Source organism: Psammomys obesus, unplaced genomic scaffold (assembly GCF_907164565.1).
Source record: "Psammomys obesus unplaced genomic scaffold, mPsaObe1.curated_primary_1811, whole genome shotgun sequence".
Lineage (NCBI taxonomy): Eukaryota > Metazoa > Chordata > Mammalia > Rodentia > Muridae > Psammomys > Psammomys obesus.
This window is the reverse complement of record NW_026596091.1, coordinates 11,043,625-11,061,590: the sequence shown is the minus strand read 5'-3', so window position 1 is coordinate 11,061,590 and position 17,966 is coordinate 11,043,625. Positions and strand designations below refer to the sequence as shown.

The window sequence follows — 17,966 nt, the reverse complement described above, 5'->3', positions numbered from 1 at the left end:
GGAAGGAAGGAAGGAAGGAAGGAAGGAAGGAAGGAAGGAAGGAAGGACTTAAACGTTCAATCTCACATGGTGTTGGTATTATAAAGCAATAACAACAAATCTGTTTGCTTTGATTACAGACACAGCCTAGTTAATACATTGCTAGAGATTAAACCCACAGCTTCAGGCACACTAGGCAAGCCCTCTACAAACTCAGCCACACCCACAGCCCCAAATCTGTTTTCTTAGAAACAGACTTTAATTAACAAGAAAGAGGCCAGGAGTTTGGAAGAAAGCAAAGCAGGGTATATAGGAAGGTTTAGAGGAAGGAAAGAGAGGGGGGAAATGATGAAATTGCTATCTCAAAATTTCAAGAAATAATTTAAAAAGAGAGAGAAATTTTCAAAAGCCAGGCAATGGTTTGTGAGAAAGCTGTGTTGATAAAAGCACTTGCTGCTGGGCTTGATGACCTGAGTTCAAGCCACATGACCCACGTGCTGAGGAGAAAATGGATTCTTGCAAGTTGTCCTCTGACCTTCACATGTATGTTATGGCACACATATACACACACCTCACATAACAAACAAATAAGTAAATGTAATGAAAAGAAATGTAAAAGCCAGGTATGCTGGTGCATGCCTATAATCCCAGCATTCAAGGGGCTGAGGCAGTTATAAGTAGTTTGATGCAAGCCTTGTTGCCTCAATGAAACTTGAAACAATCAAACTTTGTCTTCCAAAAAAAAAAAGGAAGATACACATACGGTTTTAAAAACTTGTTTTTCTTATTTCTGCACCAAAAACAATTTAGCATGTAATATATAAATTAAACATAGGCAGCTTCTTATTATGTAGACCAGCCATAGCACAGGGGAGAGAGGTATCTTTTACATTTCATTTTCAGTAACAGGATCTTCCCTTTTTCACACCTGAAGCCACATCTGTCTTTGGCTACTAAAGAGAGTCCTCATTTCACAGCTATGGAAACAGCCAGTGCCATTCGGTAGCTGGTTATGACAAAGCTTTAGACTTATCTAGCAAAAACACTGTCAGTATTTCCTCTTGTCCCGTGAATTAATAATCTCAGCCAGAAGCAGAGGAAAGCAAATGCAGATGGGCAGGATATCCTCAAATTATTTGCTTGGCTTTATGTCATTCCAGAGAGAAGTCTAGTGCCTGATCTGCAGTTAGAAATTCAAATTAAGCTCTGGACACACCTTGGCTTTGAGGTCACAGGGCGAAAGAAAAGGCCCTCCCATCCATTCTTGTCACTACCAAGCTGAGAAGGCCTGAAGCTTCTGCCTCAAGGGAACTGGAGAATGCTGCTATTCCAGGATTCCTACACTCCTCTATTAATCTTGGCAAATTCTATTTACATCAAACCACATGTATCTACTGAGCATGTATTGAGCTGTGGTGACCTTTCAATGTTCTTATCCACTTTGATACAAAGTGTAGTGCAATTATATATATAATTCTCTCACACCACCTCCCAAATACACTTCAGCAAATCTTTGCAGACTTTACAGCGCGTATCAGATTGTACACTTGGCACTGACATGATGTATATTAGCTTTTGTTATGACGTCAAACCACTTAATCTTTATAAGCCTGTTATTTCATCGAGGAAAAAATAATATCATGTTACTTGTTACTATGATAAGTTTCAAAGAGCTAGGGAACAAAAGTACCCAAGTAACTGTGATTCCATCCAAATCATACCTCACATTCTCTTGTAAACCAGCCTGGGAGGTCTAGCATCTTGCAAATGATGGTCAGAATACCCAAATAATAACAGTAGGGCTGTTATGATTGCTAAAAAGAGTTAATATTATTAGAACTTACTATGTCCAAAGAATTATTCTAATGATCATGCACATAATTTAGTTCATTAATCAATCCTTCTAACAACAGAGGAATGTAATTAGAGTCACCAACACAGTGCTATGCGAACATATGGACCCCCAAGTGGTTGAGATTACCTCCTTGGGAGTAATATTCAGGTAAAATGGGACAAGGATGAGGACTGATATGAGGAAACAGTGTTCAGAACAAAGGGCACAACTTACATCAATGCCCTGAGGGGAGAGCGGACACTGGTTGTTCAAAGAACCAAAAGTGGTTCAGTTCCAATGATGTAATTCATCTACTCAGCAGTGGTCAATGGAGAGGTGGAGAGGGCATGTGTGGTGGTTTGAATAAGTTTTCTCCCAGTGACTCATGTGCTTGGATGCTTGTCCATAGGGACTGGCACTGTTAGGAGGTGTGGCCTGGCTGGAGTCGGTGTGGAATTCTTGGCTCCTTCTCCAGTACCATGTCTGCCTACACACCATTATGTTTCCCGCCATAACGATAATGGACTAAACCTCTGAAACTGTAAGCCAGTCCCTTTTAAATGTTTTCCTTCATAAGAGTTGCCTTGGTCATAGTGTCTCTTCACAGCACTAGAACCCTAACTAAGACAACATGCTTAGGAAAAGCAGTGTTAAATAAGGCCACTTAGGGTCACTAGGCTGGTAAGGTTTGGAGACCGCACCTGTTAGCAGCAGTCTGTACTGAGGGATCCTCTGAACTGGCTTTAGCAGGTAGTGCTTCAGGGCCAGGTTGGCACATCGAGGACTCATCTAAGGGGGAAAAAAAAGCATTGAAAGTAAACTTGGGTAGAGAATTCAGAGGCGCTTCCTTCTGTGAGACACAGTGACTACACAGCATGGGAAACTGACTGGAGCCATCAAACCCACCTCACCAATCAGTGTCTGAGCAGCTGCCCCTGAGAGCTCTGGTTCACAACCCTCTCACCGAGTATGGTGCCACAACTACATTCCCTCCTGGGAAGGTCCCAGCTTCCACTCAGGGGACAGTCCTAACTACAAACCCCAAGGAAACCAGAAGGAAAAACATGGCCTCTAAAATAAAGAAGCAGATCTAAGACTATCAAACAAAAATCAGAGCCCGGTGGTCAATATTCTTACTCAGAGTATCAGGGTACTAGGGAGAGTTGCAGAAATTAAAGGAAAGAGTAGCCTTTCTAACTAAGTGACCCTTCTCTTAGAAGAATAAAGAAAGCAAAAACATTTTTAGATGAGAAGTCCTAAAAAAGACAGCCGTAATCAGAGTGCACACACCTAACTGTATAATGTTTCTTTGGGGCACAAGATGTGCTGGGAATAGAACCCAGGGCGTTGAAAATTCCAAGCACATGTGGTATGCCTGAGGCCCGTCATGAGCCTTGCAAGATTCTGACTTGGCCATAAATCCATGTGATTCTCCTTAAAACTTTTTACTTAACACGTAAAATAGTTATCTCAGTTTATTCCTGATTGCCATCCAGTCCAAGAGATTACTGTGTGGTAAAATCAAAATGAGCATGTACCTGTGCCCTTGCAATGCTTTTTGAGAGAGATCTCTCTCAAACTGAGAGATCTCTCAGGCTGGCACTGAGCTCTCTATGCTATTATCTCAACTTTCTGGGTGTTAGGATTATAGGATATGCCATGATACCCAGTAACGTCTCCTTTTTTTGGATAGCATAAAGATAGTGGAGGAGAGAAAAAGCAGCAGAGACTACAAATTACTTTTAAAGTACAATTATTTGTCTCACAAATCAATATAAACTAGAGATTAGCAATACTATAATATTTTTGAAACTTTTCACTTCTTATTTTGTATAACTAGAATTAACTGACCACTTTTAGTTTCAAAACAGAGTAAGAGTAAACTGACTGTTAAAAAAGTATGTAATAAAGTGCTCAGGAGGTAGAGGCAGGTGGACCAGGGTTCAAGAAAAGCCTGATGGCATAACAAATTTGAGGCAAGTCTGGTTTACAATGTACAGTATCATTTTACCCCAATCAAATCAAGTTTGCACCTCTAAACTTTCCAAACTTACCGCCAAAACACAAAGCTTTACACACATAAAGCAAAGATAAAGCTTTTAACTTTGATGCTAAAACTGTATTTGTTTACTTATCTAACAAAAATTATATTCCTTTCCATTACTGTATGTGAAGTTATCAGACAAATGGAAGAAAATATTAGGTTGAAAACAAGAAATATTCTCTTCGTATTCAAATTCATCAAGGCAGACAACAGAATAGGGGTGACCAGGGTGGGGAAGAAGGACAAGTTAATGCTTAATGGCCACAGAATCTCAATTTTGCAAAACTAAATACAGTTTTGAAGAATGGTTGCACAACACTGTCTACATACTTCATATTACAGAATTACACACTTAAAATGGCTAAGCTCATAAGTCTATAGTGTGTGCATTTTACCACAGGCTTTAAAAAATAAGATTACTTATTTGTTTATTCATTAGTTTAGTGTGTGCACACCTGTGCAAACTTACACGCACACATGTCTGCATATGTGTTTGGTGTTGGGCGCACACATGCCATAGCCTGCATGTTGAAGTCAGAAGACAACTTCCAGGAGTCAGTTCTCTCATTCCACATGTGGGGTCCCGGAGACTGAACTCAGATGCTAGCGACTGGCAGCAGGGGCTCTTACCCTCTGAGCCATCCAGTCCTTGTTTTGTGTTTTAGACAGGGATTCATGTAGTCCAGGCTGGCCTGGAAATCACTATGTAGCTGAGAATGACCCTGAATTCCTTATCTTTCTGCCTCAGCTTCCCAAGTGCTGGTAGCACAGGTATGAGCCACTGTCCCCAGGAGATGGGACCTGAGAGCTGGTCCTTCAAGGCCAGCTTGACTACAGTGAAACCTTGTTTCAAACAAATTAATCAGCTAACTAACTCTCACCCAAATATTCTTTACCCAATTAAAACAGTACAATGTGCAGTAACAGTTATTTTTGTTTTTGAGACAGGGTTTCTCTGTGTAGCCTTGACTGTCTTGGACTCACTCTGTAGACCAGGCTGGCCTTGAGCTCACAGAGATTCACTTGCCTCTCCCTCCTGAGTGCAAGGATTAAAGGTGTGTTCCACCACAGCCAAGGCAAAGAGATTATATTTAAATACATTTTTTTTTTTTTTTACTCAAACGTTTTGTTTTCAATGACTGTAAAAGATTAAGGCACAAGAAAACAAGAAAAAAAGCTCAATGTATAACGTGGTAGCAGATACCTCAAATTCTCTAACAACAGCAGCAAATCCTGGATTTTTCTTGCACTGCTCATCCAGCAAAGCTATGTTCTTATCAAATTCCTTGATGTATGTGGAATACATTTTTAAATATGGCCCCTTCTTGACAAAGATATCAGCAATTCTTTGTTGTTCAGTCCTATGGAGAGATACACAAAAACGTAAAAGCAGCCACTAATGTGTCCAGGCACAGTCAGCAGCTTACCCCTCCCCCTCTTCAAAACATATCCTCGGATGCGTTCCTCTTCACAATTGCCCCGCCCATAAACACAGCTTGCCCAGACTCTACCAGCTCTGACTGGCCTCCCTCTACACATTCTGGTCCTCTCTATTCCATTCTTCAGGATAGCAAGAGTCTAAAAAGATGTACATTCTATTATGTGACTTTCAATGATGCCTTCTTTCCACTATGTATTTGTGTGTATGTACGTACCTATATATGTATGTATGTGTGTATATATATGTATGCATGCATATGTATATACCTATGTATGTATGTATGTAAGTATGTATGTATGCAAGTATGTGTGTAGTGAAATGGTCTTGAACTCATGATGCTCCTGCTTCAGCTTCTCTCCTTCTGTTGATTACAACTGAGTGCTAGATGACAGCCAGACCTTCTATTTCACTTAGAATAAAAAACAAATTCCAGGCACCCAAACCATGGTTCTCCTCCATTTTCCTGCTCTGTATAGCTTCTTCATGATCTTTGATGATACTAGAGTCCATTCCCTCTTTGTACCCTTCTACTAATGGTTCCACATGCCTGGAAATACGGAGACTGCAAGTTCCCCATTCCCATATTCCCGCATCAATTTACATGTTCCACTTATTTGGGGGCAGGGAGGACTGAACATGTGCTAGGCAAGCACTTTACTACTGACTGTATTTCTAGCCCATGTTCTACCCTCTTATAGAACCTTCTAATCTTCATTAAGGACCCCAGCATCTTTCCAGTCTCTACAAATCAGAATCTTTTTCTGATTTTTCTTGTCTAGTCACCTTGTCTTCTCCCCACTAAAATGTCTGTTTCATGAAAGTAAGACCTTTTAATATTGTGTGATGTGTCATATGTAGATTATCAACTAGCACAGAAGATAATCAAACCTTGGAAAATAAAATAGCTGCATGGTGGTTAACTCTTGTAATTGTAGTACTCTGAAGGGTGAGAGTGAAGGATTACCATGAGTTCAAGATCAGCCTATACATCTTTAATCCCAGGAGGCAGAGGCAGGTGGATCTCTGTGAGCTCAAGGCCAGCCTGGTCTACAAAGCGAGTCCAGGACAGCCAAAGAGAAACCCTTTACAGGAGAGAGAGAGAGAGAGAGAGAGAGAGAGAGAGAAGAAAAAAAGAAATGATCAGTCTGTACTATATAGTGGATCCCAAGCCATGACAGCTACAAAGGGAGACACCTTTAAAAAATCCAATATAATAACTTATTTTTTAAAAAGTCAGATAACCAAGAAGGCAGGCATGCTGCTACTGTCACATGAGGTGGTAGCAACAAAAAGGATGTGGATTCCTTGACCTCAGCTATAAGTATCTATTGTTTTTCATGGCTCTACCTCAATGAAACTGAACTGCCAAGAGGCAGTGGATAGATCAAGGGGCACCAGTGGCCATGGGCCATTCTTAGGGGGCACAACGTGATCTATGGCCTGGAGATCAAGTTGAAGAGTCACTTCTGGCTAAGTCTGTCCTTCAGGCCAGCAAAGTGGAAGTGCCACATAGTGGTAAGGTGCCAAGGCTTTCCAGACCAACAAGGTGGGCTCTGTTTCCAAGTTACCTTGGCAAAAGATATTGCACACCAGCTCAACCATCTCAGTGCCACCAAGAAATGGTCCTAACCTAGAATTTCAAACTTTTATCTTATAGATAAAGACTGGCCCCTCTCTATCTGGTCTGAAATTGAAATCACAAATTAAAAATATCGTAATTCCCTTAACATCGTGAGCACTTAAATTAGTCTTACTAGGACAAACATGTACATTTCAATGTATATACAGAGTATTTGGTGCTATAATTGTTCTACACAAATTTATATATTTCAGCCCAGAACTTCTTGTATGGTAGGCAAACCATTATGCTGAAAACGTAGCCCTCTTTTCACTTTAGAAATATTTGCAGATTGATTTACTTATTTATTTTGAGGAGTGGGGCATGAATGCGAGGTTGGAGGAAAATTTTTGGGAAATGGTTCTCTCCTTTCACCATGCTGGTTCTGAGGGTCAAACTCAGGCAGGTCATCACGTTTGGGGGCAGCACCTTTCTCCCCTGAACTATCTTGCCAGCTTGTCTTTCACTCTTTCTTTTGAGACAAAGACTCATTGAGCTGCCTGTATGACTCAATGAGCTTGTGGTTCTCTAGCCTCAGCTTCCCAACTATCTGGGTCTGCAAGCCTGCTCGACCATGCCCTGTGAAAAGAGTATTTTAATAGAAAATACCTTATGCAATGAACTATTCCATTAGCAATAAGGAAAACTTTTTCTATAATTAAAGAGTTGTCTCTTTCATTAATTTAGTTTGGTTCTTAGGAATGATTACTATTCTAACACACACTACCTACAGATCCAAAACTTGAGGAAGCCTTTATTACAAGCAAAAATATTTAAACATCTTTATATTACTTATAAAAACTTGTCTACAGTTAAGTTGTAAAGTTAATTCAGGGTAAAAATTCTGTAAAGAAAAAAGACAAAATATGTGCAGGAATTATTTTGGTGATGGTACTTTATTTTTACTATAACTTTTTAAAAAATTACAGGCTGGACTGTATCAGGAAGCAAATCGCTGCCTCAAAAAGAAAAAATAAAAGAGAAAGAGAGAGAGAGAAAAAGGAAATAGCTGAAATGGCGGAGTTTGGGTCTGAACAAGCATTATTAAAGAACTTTTTAAAAGACATGTATTTAAATCCAGTGTGCTAAGATATGGCCATCCAAAATATTCAATCTACAGATAACTGCCAAACCTTCAACATACTGAGACAACTCTGTGTAAGGGACAGCACTCCCCGTCTCCCTGGCAGAGTCTCTAGTTTCATTTAAAACCATATGCTCTGGGGAAGCCTGCAATGGCCCCTGTTTTACCAGCTCAGCATTCTTTCCTCCAGTTCCTTCAGGAGATCCCGGTTTAGCTCATACAGCTGGGGCAGGTAGTACAAGATCTGGTTAAGGATGCGGTCCTCAATCACAGGCTTCCCAAGCTGCCTGGATGCACGTGCCACGGCACCCCGGAAATCCTATTACAGTCAGGAGGATGAAGTCATTACACATACATGTAACTTGATCAAAAGCTTTTTGCCTAGTTATCATCTTCCCTACGAAGATCTAAAACCACAAAACTATCTTATCTTTAAGTAATACAAAGTATCTAAAAATTGTTTTGCAGCTCTAGAAATTAAAGTTACTCTAATGCCATCATATCATACAATTCCTCTATTTTGTTACATGGCGTGATAATGCTTCCTCATGAGACATAGACTAACAAAACCCCATATGATATGAGATATGAGAAACCTCTGAGCTGTTGGTCAGCGGAGTCTAAGAGATTCCTAAACAAAATTGACTGTTGCAATTACCCTTAGTTTCCTTCTAGAACTAGAAGTTAAGACCCTATTACTGAAGATGCCACACACTCTGGACACAGAAATTGGAGCTGGAATTGATTGGAAGCCTCCCTCCTGAAGACTAGATCTCCCCCTATCTGAAAGTGCTATGCAAATTGCCAAGAGAGAAAAACAATTGCCTGACACAGATGAAAAGCCTACATACTACAACAATGACAGGCTAGGTAAGGTAACCCCAATGCGATCCTGGCATTTTTACTTTGCAGGTGACCAACAACTGTCTAATTAGACTAAGGCCTGTTCAATGTGAATAAATGCACATCTGGTGGTGTATAAACCTACTGTGACTGGAGAGGCCATAGGCCATAGGGAAGAACCTAATACTTTTCATTTTTCTAAACTGTGATAGCTATTTTGGTTGTACACATATGGAATTAACTAATATCCAAAATTGGAGTGCATGCCAGTAAGAGCCTTTGCTTACTTTGCAGTATAAAGATCCACCTCTAATCTGGAACTTGAGGTGGAAGACAGACCTTTAATCTGGGACTCACCTTCTGCTTCAGACTCACCATTTACACTTTAAAAATAGATCATGTATTTTTCATCGTCTGCTCTTTCTAAGACTACTAGTGCCATGTTTTTATATAGGTCACCACCACCACACCCTATCACTGCAGAGGAGGAGGAAAGGGTGGGGGAGGAGATAAGTATTTGCCCAGGCTTCACTGTCCTCTGAGGGCAGGCCTCAAAATCTACGTTAAACAATAGTAGAATCTCCCAGCTGTCTAAGACTCCAAAACAAAGGCCCACTCCTTCTCCTAACAATTTGATTACAAATCCTGAAGAAGCTCGCTAGGCTTTCTCTTTGAAAGGGATAGCCTTTCCTCTGTTGATCCTTTCAACACTTGTTCCTAAAATATAAGTTAATTAAGAATATTTCTTACTTCTACAGGACAAATTAAAAAGGCAGGGGGAGGAAAACAAATAAACACCAAATTCAAAAAACCTCAAATATACCCTAGAAGAAAAGAAATGTTTCCTACCTAGAACTCTAGTTATGTTTCTTTGCAGAGATAGTAATTAAGTCTCCAGAATTCTAACGCAGACACCGAACTATACTCTCCACTCTCTTAAATGTTCTCTTTATTTGTTTTGAGACAGTCTTGATGAGACCAGGCTAGCCTCAGGAATTCACAACCCTCAGCCTCTGGATGACTGCAATTATAGATGTACTGGTATGGCCTCTACGTTGTTATGTAGTCAAAGATAGCCTTGAACCTCTGATCCGCCCGCTTCTGCCTCCCAAACACTGGACTAACAGGTCTATACCACCATACTTGGTTTATTAGGTGCTAAAAACTGAACCCAGGGTTTCCTGAATGCTAGTAGGCAAGAACTCTACAGCAGAGCTACATGGCCAGCCACCTCACTTTCTTAACAAATGATAAAAGACATTTTCTGAAAGCAGAACCTGGGGTCATTTTTATTGCCCGATTAGTTACTAATGTGACTAAAGAAACACCCATCTACATAACAAATGAAAAACTAACTCACATAACTAATTTTCAAAATATCAAACAAGAATTTAGCTTGCAAAAGCTCCAGTTTAGAAAACCTCACAAGCCTCTCCAGAAGCCACACTGAGAGCAGCCAGACTCCATCTCCTGCAGATTGTCCCGATTAGCCCTGGCATCCCCTAGGAGGAAATGCAGCTATGTAACTCTACTGGCAGTCATTACGTTGTCTACTATCAAGGAACGCTACAAAACACATTTATTCATCACACCCCAAACTGTGAATACATTCAAAGCTCGGTAGATAAGCAGCTACATGCTTTTCTACTAGTTTAGAAATGAATACAATTCAGATGCAGAAGTTCCTGCTCGGCTGAGCAACAAGCATGCTCCTTTCTTCTTGCAGAATTAAGTGATGACTGTGCTGGTTCCCTGGCAGCAGAATAACTTTTGTTTTTCAACTGGAAGGCATTTCCTCACCATGACAGTGACAGTGGATGCTGCCTGCTAAAAAACTTAAGAACCAGTCTGACAGAGCTTCGGCCAGACTTTGCATTCCATATCTTCCACCTCTGCTAAAACTGAAACTTGCTTATTTAAGACACATTTAACAAAGAGCAGTCAAATCCAAAGTGGGCTGACCAATGACATGGCCATCTCTGAATGGGTGCTCTTGCCACATATGCAGCAAGGCTTGATTTTTTTCTAAGAGTACTGTATTCTTGGGACACCTTTAGATGAATGAAAATTATGGTAGTAGCTCAAGAACAAAATAGAAAGTTAAAAGAGAACCAAAGAAAGACTGGTACAGTGGCATATGCACCTGCTTAAACCCAGCACTTTTAGGTTGGGCTGGGGAGGGGCTAAGGCAGAAGGATTGGTGTATGTTGAGGCTACACTGAGCTACATAGCAAGACCCTGTTTCAAAAAAAGAACACTTAATAAAGACTATAGGAATTTCAAGAGTTTGGGCCTGCAAGACCCCTTACATGTTCTAAGCAGGCACTTGACAGTGATTCTCTGCTGTACCAGTGGTCAGCTGAAGCACTTCTGTATACACACTAGCTTTACTAAGAACCACCTCCAGTATCTGACCCTGTGCCTCACCTTCCACCAACTCCCACATAATAGCAGATCACCCCCTCCTGGGCTTACGCCTTCTTCCCTTGGGGATCTTTTACTCACTGAAACTCACTTTGCTCTGTATTCAAAGTTGAGCCCAATCTCTTTGTCACTGCAAAATCCCTTCAACAGCACAGGTGCTGAATAAAGTCTATTTTATTATACGTTTAAAAAATTAATTAAAAAACAAAACAAACAAACAAAAAGGTATGGTGGTCAATACTGATCCCAGCGCTTGAGAGGGAGAGGCAAGTGGATTTCTGAGTGAGACCTTCCTGATCTACATACTGAGTTCCAGGACAGCCAGAGCTACATTAGTAAAAACAAACAAACAAACAAACAACAAAAAACCTTGTCTCAAAATACACATACACAAAAACAAAACAAAATTTTTAAGAAAGCAAAAGTTTTTTTTAAAATGACACTTAATAATTATTTTCACCAGGGGCTACCACTGGTTTTTTGGACATTAAAAAAAAAAAAAAAAGATTGTCCCTGGCTGGGAATGTGGCTTAGTATAGAGCATGTGCTCAGCACACAAAATCCTAGCTTAAATCCTAAACACCCCAGCTCAAAAAGAGCATCCAGGGGCCTCCAGGCTAAGACAATGAATACCAAAGCTCTAACATGTATATTAACAGACTCCAAAACTGCACACGGAAGGGCAACTTCAACTGTGTTCCTTCACTTCTCCCAAAAACAATACACTCTGACCCCAGAGCCAGATACAACTAATTCCATATGAACTACACAGATAAACTTCTCATCTACTCACGAACCTTAGCCACTACCAAAGTGGTACCACTGGAAGGCAGTCACAACATTGTTTTTGTTTTTTAATAAAAAAAGATTACAACGTATGCCAGGTTATTTTTCTAAATCCCAAGAGCCAGGATAATTTGGGAAAGTATGACAATCTGCTACAAAACTATTTCGGGCAGAAGCATCTAAATTCACCAAAACTCCCTTAACTATAGCAATGCAGATAGATATGGGTGATCAGAATGTGTACTTCAGCAATGAGACCTAGAGCTTCCTCCTACACCCCAGGAAAGCTGGGTAACAAGCTTGGCAGTGTGGCCCAGTGGAAGAGCACTAGTGTAGGTTGTGTGAGGCCCTTGGGTTTGAAAACCAGCACTGGAAAGGAGAGTAGGGCAGGGAGAGAAGGACATTGCACTAATTAAAATAGAGGTGGAGGGGAGATGGCACAAAGAATTAGGCACTACAGCTATTACTAACACCAATTACACACAACACTAATTCTAATAAAAACCAAACAAAGGTTCTGTATGCAAAGTCAAATCACCTATGATCACATTCACTAACAGCTTGTTCAAGTTAGAACTTTTAAAGATCGAAAGGAGCCTCTAAATAATAGAGCACATCACAGTATTAGTCTTAACATTTCCTCCCACCGCAATGGCCCATAAATAAGAACCAGAACAATTTCAGTCCTTTACAGTATCAATGTGCTCACTCTGCCAACTCTGATCACTTGGGGAAGACCCAAGCAAAAGACCCATGTGAATAAGATCAAGTCTGAACATCTGAGACACTGAAGCGCAAAACAGATGGCCTGGCCTATAAAGTCAAGCTCTCTATCTCCAGACCCCGAGAGCAGTGTGTGGCTTAATTACCAGCTGTTCCAAGCAGCCTGCTTGACCTTGGGGCACTGTTTAACCACGATCATGAGCCTGTGAATTACAGAATCCACATGGACAGACAGGGAGCTCTCAGTGAGAAAAAATGGCTTACAGCAAAGCAGAGCAGCTGTAGTGCTCTGTTACAAATACACAAAAATAAAGAGAGACTGTGAAGTAAAAGTAAAGGGGGAATTCCCATCTCAACAACTTGACTTTGGTTCTGACTTGTCTGTTGAGGCAATGTCTTGTCACATGACTCAGGGTGGCCTTTAACTCACACCCTTCATGCCTCAACCTCCCAGTGCTGGGATGATATTGTGCTTTGCTGACTTTATTTTTAAAATGAAAATATTTTTGCAGGTTAAATGATCCTTCCTTATCTATATGCAACAAGGCAGGATGTGCAAAATTATCAGAGCATTCAATGCAAAACATATTGAAACCAACTGTTTATAGAACATTTTCAACTCTTTAATAACATTGCTATATAATGTTCATAAGAAATCTAAGTAACAAAATACAGCTTCATTTTCATCTTTAGAAGAGGAAAAACTAGAGTTTCCCTGGTTTCTCAAGGAGCTAAAAAGAATTCTGTAAGCAATAAATATGTCCAAGGACACACTACATCCTACAGATGCACTATAAGTAGCAACGGTTATGACTACAGGTAAACATTTCAAATTTCTGCACTAAGAACACAATAGAGCAGACTTCAAAGTCTAGCTCTGACATTTAGTAGCATTTATTAGCAGGTTACTATCATCATTTGGAAAAAATAAAAGAAAACATTATTTTTTACATCTGTTACAAGGCTAAAATAAATCATTTGTATAATATAGTTATATAATATACTAAAAGGTACATAAAGAATGCTCATTAGAAGGCCATTTATTTAAAAAGATTTCAAAAATTTTAATAATCATATGACCATCACTTTGGAGGCTGAGATGCCAAGATCTGCAATACAGCCATAGAGAGGAGATGCCAAACCAAGGTAGGGAAGACAGAAGCAAGACAAATGAGCTTTTAGTAATCAACTAGAAGTCTTAATATAAACGGAACTGCTTAAAAATGAAGCTGGTATCTATGCTAACAGAAGCTAGAGAGAGGACAATGTAAATGATAATTGAAGAAGTTCACATGACTCACAAGACACGTGTACTTGGGGCAGAATGACATTTCTAGAATAGTAAAAACACAAGAACTGGGAAACCTACTCATTTTATATTGCACTTAGAAAAAGAAATAACACATTCCATTGGGTATTAAGGTATCTGTAGGCCCAGGTGACCTTGGTTTTAGCTTTCTAGGTATACTGAGAGTCTGTGTGCCAGTTAGCTTGGTTGTCAGCTTGACAAAATCTAGAGTCACCGAGGAAGAGGAAGCTGCCAGATCACGTGGCCTGTCACCATGTCCATAAGAGGCTGTCTTGACTAATGACTGACTGACAGCCCACCACGGGGCAGCACCATCCCTTGGCAGGTGGGCATGGGCTGCATAAGAAAGCCAGTTGAGCATGAGCTAAACAACAAGCAAGTAAACAATGTTCCTCCATTGGTCCTGCCTGGAGCTCCTTCCCTGACTTCCATCAATGATGAATTTTAAACTGGAAGTGTTGCTTTTGGTCACAGTGTTTTAGCTCAACAAAATAAAAGTAGAATGTTCTATCAGATTGCTGTCCAGTGTGTGGCACAAAACTGTAACTGACACCGTGGAGTCTGAGGCAGGAGGATGACTACACCTCTGAGGCAGGGATGGGCTGAAGTGAGATTCTATTTCAAAAGAGAAGGCAGGAGAAAGACTGAGATGGTGAAAGAGGATAAGAGTGAGAGAGGGAAAAGGCTAGAGGGCTAAAGGGGGAGGAGAGGAAGGGAGGAGCAACAGACAGAAAGAGACAGAGAGGCAAGCAGGCAGAAACAGACTAGCTAAAAGAACTATTCGACTTGAGCACTTAGTGACACACATGTAAGAGATGTTTGGGATATTTGGGATATCCTGCCAACATATAATCAAAATGAAGTAATACTAAAATAACTTTAACTGCTAGTGCACAACGAGTCTTGTAAAAACTTGCAAGAACAAAAAAGTGCAAGAGGGGAAGGCAGAGGCTGGCAGATCTCTGTAAATTAGAGTCCAGCCTGGTTTACAAAACGAGTCCAGGACAGCCAAGGCTACACAGAGAAACCCTGTTTCATAGGTACGTAGGTAGGTAGGTAGGTAGGTAGGTAGGTAGGTAGGTAGGTAGATAGATAGATAGATGAGTACAAGAGGAAAAAATGAGTACGTGGTCAGATACATACAGTTGTTTCCTAATAGGTCAGTTAAAGTTGACAATTATTTTTTTTAAAAAAGTTAGCTGTAAAAATGTCTCGTGTCTCTATTTCTGGGAGCTATTAAGAATATTAAAGAAATACCACTAAAGATACACTGCCTGGTTTGAAAAAGAAAAAGAAGAAGAGGAAGAGGACAAAAAGGAGAAGGAAAACATAGGAAAAGGGGCAAGAGGAAAAGAAAGAGGAAGAGGATGAGAAGGAAGAAGCAATAGCAGCAGATATCACAGCTCATTTATTATGAAGAAATGGAAGGTGCTGATGACATTTTCAGAAATCACCCACGTATATCTACATGTGCATAGAATACAGACATTTTAAAAAGTGTCTATTATATATACATATAATTTATAAATACATATTTAATTTAGAAGTATATAATATTTTATTACAAATTTAAAATATAACCAAGCACTAGAGAGCATATATGTATAATTTACTTGTTAGCTCTGCTAAGAATCTTTAGGGTAGGAAAAGGAACAGGACCAAGGATAATCTTAGATTAGAGAAAAATATTAGCAGATACTTACAATATGCAAAAGTTTTAACACATCCACAAACCTGTAAAAAAAAAAAAAAGCAATACATTTTTTTAATAAGCCAACTGGGGAAGAACAGTCTTCTGAATGGTTAAGTTGATACCTACACTTTCTCTGAGCTCATGATCTCCTTGGCAATATGATAGACTTTGCTTTTCATTCCAGTGTCTTCATCCTGAGGATAAACAGTGCATTGAGAAAGCATGAATTCACAAAACAGGGGATCAGCTATGAGCTGGCTAGACATGCACTTCAGCCCTGGTCCTTATGTTTCCTATTAACACACAATTCACACTGTATAATACCTCAGAGGCAAACACAGGGAATTAAATGATAAATCATGATACAAAAGTAGCTGAGAGAAATCATGAATGGGGTTGGGGGACACACACCTTTACTCTTAGCACTTGTAGAGATAAACAGATCCTTATGAGATTGAGGCCAGCCTGGTATACACAGTGAGTTCTAGGCCAGCCAGGGTTACATAGTGAGTGAGACTCCTGTATCAACCAACCAATCAACCAACCAACCAACCAACCAACCAACCAACCAACCAACCAACCAACCAACCAACCAAATGAACAGCATGAAAGGTTCAACATGCAAATGTCATATCCTACAAAAACAAACAAACAACAACAACAAACCACCTAAGCATATCACAAGAAGCCCAGGGAAGTTGTATAGAAACGTAATTCCAACACTCAGAAGACTTGAGGCAAAAGGATGGTGGGTTCTAGGCCAACTTCGACAACACTTCAAGACCCAGTAGAAATAAAGAAATAAAAGCACGTTAGATAATACATGAAGAAGTGTTATGAAGAACTATTAATGGGTTGTAAAAGTCAAATCACTCTAATTCTAAAACTATAGTGTAATCAGAGCTCTTCATGACACTATATATCTGACATCATCCCAAGGACATCTTTTAATTATTTCTTAGTGTGAAAGTTACATATCCCAGCAAGGACAAAAACTGTACATGTCTGGGAAAAAATGAAGGTAACTTGAAAAGCACTTCTGACATTTAGGTGAGTTTGTTGTTGTTTGCTGGGGACAGACAGAAGAATTTTCCCTTTCTAATCTCTGAAAGATCTGTGAACACAATTCCTTAGTAAAGCAGGGGCGGGGAGGGAGAGAAGCAGTAAATAAGGGACAAGGAATTAACATATTTATTTATTTATTTAAGGTGAAAATTTTAACCGGAACCAGGCTGGGGATATAACTTAGCAGTACAAGTTTGCTCAGCATACAGGTCCTTAAACTCCTAGCAGAGCATATGGGTGCACACAAACACACACACACAAACAAATTAAAATTAAAGAGCAATTTCTGCTACTATGAAAAGGGAAAAGCTCTGATGCTTCTGACCCCATTTTGTAAAGATTTTATTTTTCATTCCTGTTGCTTTGTTGTTTGCATTTTTTCAAGCCCTGGCAGCACCAAGACAGTTATTTTGTGCTGCTTCAAGAACTACCGGGCAAGGAAATGCATAAAAAGTCACCATGGCAATCCGATAGTCATTCATTAACTGAATGCCACCGTGGGTGGGGCAGGGTGCTGTGTTAAAGCAATGGCTCTCAGAAGTAGCCTTCCCTACTTGGAAATGGTGCACCACACCAGCAGATCCACTGAGCGCAAAGCAGTATCTTAATTCTTTGTGTCATTCTTTAATGTTTTGCGCTGCAGGGTATCAAAAGGAGGGGGTGTGGACTCAGCATGCTTAACAAGTGCACAACCACTGAACTGCACCTCAGCCCTTTCTTAGTTCTTGAATTGGTTCTCACATGGTTCCAGAATTTCCATGTCAAAACAAAGACATAATATAGATACGGTTTTAAAAATGAGTTCCCGCTCTGGGTTTACATTTTAGTGATATTTAAAACCTGTGACTGCCTATATTCTGTACATACTTTGAAGTCCTTTTATTCACTTAGCTAAGCTAAGGTGATGTCCAAGTGAGTAAACTGGGTAATAATTCTTACATTTTTCATTTCAATTTGTCATTTCATTTTTGAGATAGGGTCTTGCTGTAGCCCACAACAACCTCAACTCAGTCTTCCTATTGCAGCTTCCTGAGTTCGAGGATTATAGGCACAATCACACTTTGCCCTGAAGATTCTTCAGTATGTTGAAATTTTGAATTTTGTTTGTTTGTTGCAGTACTGA

The 17,966-nt window shown here is 40.0% G+C and overlaps 1 protein-coding gene across 1 annotated transcript in view; it reads right to left on the bottom strand.

Moving 5' to 3' along the window:
* Fgd6 (FYVE, RhoGEF and PH domain containing 6) overlaps window positions 1-17,966 on the bottom strand; it is a 111,635-nt gene that overhangs the window by 40,402 nt on the left and 53,267 nt on the right. Inside the window, exons 4-8 of the mRNA XM_055627763.1 lie at window positions 15,905-15,972; window positions 15,789-15,819; window positions 8,168-8,319; window positions 5,062-5,218; window positions 2,515-2,602 (exon numbers count right to left, since the gene is read on the bottom strand). Of these exons, the coding sequence (XP_055483738.1) occupies window positions 2,515-2,602; window positions 5,062-5,218; window positions 8,168-8,319; window positions 15,789-15,819; window positions 15,905-15,972 (496 nt within the window). The remainder of the gene's footprint in view (window positions 1-2,514; window positions 2,603-5,061; window positions 5,219-8,167; window positions 8,320-15,788; window positions 15,820-15,904; window positions 15,973-17,966) is intronic.